At 52.9% G+C, this 4,265-nt stretch overlaps 1 protein-coding gene across 1 annotated transcript in view; it reads right to left on the bottom strand.

The window, feature by feature from the left end:
- The window catches only part of RASIP1 (Ras interacting protein 1), a 25,997-nt gene that overhangs the window by 19,975 nt on the left and 1,757 nt on the right, over positions 1–4,265 (bottom strand). Inside the window, exon 4 of the mRNA XM_011946536.1 lies at positions 915–1,302. Coding sequence (XP_011801926.1) covers positions 915–1,302 — 388 coding nt within the window. The remainder of the gene's footprint in view (positions 1–914; positions 1,303–4,265) is intronic.

Below are 4,265 nucleotides of genomic sequence, written 5' to 3'. Positions count from 1 at the left end.
TCCGTCTCAAAAAAAAAAAAAAAAAAAAAAAAATTGTATTTAAAAAAATTTATTTTGGAGACAGGGCCTTTGTGTGTCGCCCAAGCTGGTGATGGTACAGTGGTGCCATCATAGCTCACTGAAGCCTCGACTTCCTGAGCTCAAGAGATCCTCCTGCCTCAGCCTCCCGAGTAGCTGAGACCACAAGTGCATACCATCATGCCTGGCTTTTTTTTTGGAGACAGAGTCTTGCTCTGTCACCCTGGCTGGGGTGCAGTGGCACAATCTCGGCTCACTGCAACCTCTGCCTCCCAGGTTCAAACGATTCTTCTGCCTCCTGAGTAGCTGGGATTACAGGCACACGCCACCACACCCGGCTAATTTTGTATTTTTAGTAAAGACGAGATTTCTCCATGTTGGTCAGGCTGGTCTTGAACTCCTGACCTCAGGTGATCCACCTGCCAAGGCCTCCCAAAGTGCTGGGATTACAGGCATTAGCCACTGCGTGGGGCCTAATTTTTGGTAGAGACAGGATCTCACTATGTTGTCCAGGTTGGTCTCAAACTTCTGGCCTCAAGCAATTCTTCCACCTTGACCTCCCAAAGTGCTGGGGATTATGGGAGTGAACCGCACACCCAGCGGGGATCTTCTTTCTACAATGGAATCTCCTTAATGAAGACAGTGCTTTCCTCCAACTTTGAATAAAGTGAACTCTTTCGTATTTCTTACTCCAATGGACTCTTTCTCAGTCATCCACTCTCCATCTCCTGTAAATCTCACCTGTGAATCTCTACTCCGGAACCTTGAGGGACCACGCCCCACTAGAGTACCTGAGGCTAGCGCCCCTGGGCATTCTAGGAGTTGTAGTTTTGTTGCTCACCCACCAACAGGTGGGGTATAGGGCTCTGGGCGTGCGGGGCTGGGGTGGCGCTTACCTGGGCGTCCTGGTAGCCCTGGAGCAGCAGGAAGTAGGGGCGGTTGCTGGGGGCCTGGATGAGGCATTGAGTCAACTGATCGAAGTCTCCGGGGTCTGCAGGTCCGATTTGGGCGTCGGCTGCCCCTGGGGCCATGCTAAGTGCTTGCTGTCTCCGCTCCTGCTGCCGCCGCCGCCGTCCCTGAAGGCTAAGCTCCGACACGCTGCGCCGCAAGGACAAGTTTTCCGAGCGCTCCTTGCCTCCAGACCCAGCTGGGGCCCCTGATCCCGTCACCTGGCCAGGACTGGCCAGCGCCGCCCCGCCCGACGCCGCCCGGGAGCGGTTCTTCTGTGGGCGCCAAGAAGGGGCGCCCGTGCCTGCGGAGAGATGGAGAACAGTGAGGCTGAGCCTGGAAAGACAGGGATAGACACAGAGTTGCAGATTATGAGACAAATAACTGATTACAGAGAGGTGACGCTGCTTCCCACATTTAGGATTTAGGCTTTTGGGTATTCTGTTCCCTGTGCCTGGAACACCTTTCTCTCCTGATTAATACCCATCTTGCAATTTTCAGCTCAGGAATTTCATTCATTCTTTTCCATTGAATCATTTGTTCTTTTTTTTTTTTTTCTATACGGAGTCTCGCTCTGTCACCCAGGCTGGAGTGCAGTGGCACGATCTCAGCTGACTGCAACCTCTGCCTCCCAGGTTCAAGCAATTCTCCTACCTCAGCCTCCCGAGTAGCTGGGATTACAGGCACGCATCACAACACCCGGTTAATTTTTATATTTTTAGTATAGATGGGGTTTCACCATGTTGGCCAGGCTGGTCTCAAACTGGCTGGTCTTGAACTCCTGACCTTGTGATCTGCCCGTCTCGGCATCCCAAAGTCCTGGGATTACAGGCATGAGCCACAGCGCCCAGCCCATTTGTTCTTTTAACAAGTATTTATTGAGTACCTACTACATGCTTAGGACTGTCAAGTCTCTGGGTAACAGAAAAGACCCTGCCCTCCAGGAGATTGAAACCACCTCTTCCTAAACACCTGTCCCTGACAGTCCAAGTTGAAGCAGGTGACTGCACCACCGGGTACTCTGGGCTTTTTCTGGACCCAGCAAGAACCCTGGCACACGGTAGGCACCGAATGGAAATGAGCTGAATGAATGGACCTAATGTGTTTCTCACTAGGCTTGTGAGATATGGGAGGGTGGAAATCTCATCTGTTAATGTCTCCACTGTATTCCCCAGTGCCCTGAAAACTGTGTGGCCAGGCCGGGCGTGGTGACTCATGCTTGTAATCCCAGCACTTTGGGAGGCTGAGGTGGGTGGATCACTTGAGGTCAGGAGTTCAAGACCAGCCTGGCCAACATGACAAAACCCTATCTCTACTCAAAATACAAAAAATTAGCCAGGCATGGTAGTGGGCGCCTGTCATCCCAGCTATTCGGGAGGCTGAGGCAGGAGAATTGCTTGAACCGGGAGGTGGAGGTCGCAGTGAGCCATGATAGTGCCACTGCACTCCAGCCTGGGCAACACAGCAAGACTCCATCTCAAAAAAAAAAAAAAGGAAAATGTGTGGCCTACACCAGGTGCTCAATGGATATTTTGTCCGTGGGGGAGTGGAGACAATGATTATTATCATCATTCTTTATTAAGCACCTACTCTGTACCAAGGCCTGTGCTAGGCCCTTTATATACATTGAATGTATTATCCCGTTGAATCCTCACCTAGGATTTTACTGAGATTAACTGTCACAGAATGGGTTGGAATCCAAACCCCAGTTCCAAGCCCATCAGTTTAATTGCGATAACATTCTATCTCCCAAAGGGAGGCTCAGATACAGAAAAGCCTTTAGAAGTCTCCCTGAGCAGACTCATGCTGTCAGTGCGCCAGGCCCCACCCCTGCCAGGCGCGGTCCAGCACCAGCTATTTCACCATGGACTCTACCTTCTGTTTCAGGCCTGGCCTTCTCTGAGGTCAAGGCCTTCTTTCGCCTCTACAATGACATCTTCCTCCAGCCCCTTCCTTTCCCATCTGATCCCACTTGGCAGTCAACCCAGCCTAAGGCCGTCTTATCCAAGGCCTGCCCCTCAGAGGCTCTGCCCATCTTAGCCCCAGCAGGCCTGATCTAGGAACCTGTATTCACTCACGCAGGTGTCGCCCCTTCTATGCTCCACCCACATAGGTCCTGCTCAATAACCACCTCAACCTACTTGGCAGAGCTGCCTCCTACCACAGAGACCCATGCACACTACATGCCACCACTCCTCGCGCGACCCAACACTTTGTGCGCCAGGCCACGCTTTTCCACAAGCCCCGCCCCACCACAGGCCCCGCCCATCTGCTCTGCATCGCTCCCGAGAACATTGTTCGGGCTTACTCCTCCGGCTCCTAGGTCTCTCCAACTCCTTTTTCTTTTTCTGGAGGGCAGTTTTTTTTTTGTTTGTTTTTCGTTTTTTTGTTTTTTTGAGGAAGTCTCGCTCTGTCCCCCAGGCTGTGCGATCTCGGCTCACTGCCGCCTCTGCCTCCCAGGTTCAAATGATTCTCATGTCTCAGCCTCCCAAGTAGGTGGGATTACAGGCATGCGCCACCACGCTTGGCTAATTTTTGTATTTTTAGAAGAGACAGGGTTTCACCATGTTGGCCGGGCTGGTATCGAACTCCCGACCTCAGGTGATCCCGCCTCAGCCTCGCAAAGTGCTAGGATTACAGGCGTGAGCCACCACGCCCGGCCAGGACTAGTTCTTTAATTCAAAAAGACCTTTGTCAATATTCAGTATCAAAACAGTTGCGCTATTGATTTCACTTTCTCCCAATTGGCCCCAAGAAACCACATCAAAGAAGAATACATTTTAAGCCACTAAGCTGCAGGATGTACACCTAACAGACCTCGCAGAAACCCTACCAGAAAGTGGGGATTGGGTAGAGAAAGAAACTTTCAAAGGTCAGCAAATTGTTAGCGTCCTCTAACCTACCACACAGGGCGAATCCCTCAGGTCCCTGCGGACTCCTGCCCATTCCACAAACGCTCCTCAGGATCTACTACTCCGCAGACCCCGCTACACACCCCACCTCCTCCAAGGCAGTCTGAAATACCTGCAGAAGGCCCTAACCCCAATTCAGAACCACTTCAGGCCACTCCTAGCCACCACCAGCAACCAGCCCCCGCCCCGCCTAAGCCCCAACCTCGGCCCCCGTAAAACTCCTGCTCAATCAACAAGCCCCACCCAACTCTCAGGCCCGCCCATCTGGCCCCCCCGGCCCTGCTCTAGCTCTGCCTTCCACCTGCTAGAGTCCTACACGTACCGTCCAGTCCCCTCCCGCGGGCCCCGCCCCCAGCCGGCCCGCGGGTCCCACAAGCCCCGCCCAGG

Source organism: Colobus angolensis, unplaced genomic scaffold, assembly GCF_000951035.1.
Source record: "Colobus angolensis palliatus isolate OR3802 unplaced genomic scaffold, Cang.pa_1.0 Scaffold25, whole genome shotgun sequence".
Lineage (NCBI taxonomy): Eukaryota > Metazoa > Chordata > Mammalia > Primates > Cercopithecidae > Colobus > Colobus angolensis.
The sequence above is the reverse complement of the archived record's forward strand: the minus strand, read 5'-3'. Positions and strand labels throughout refer to the sequence as shown.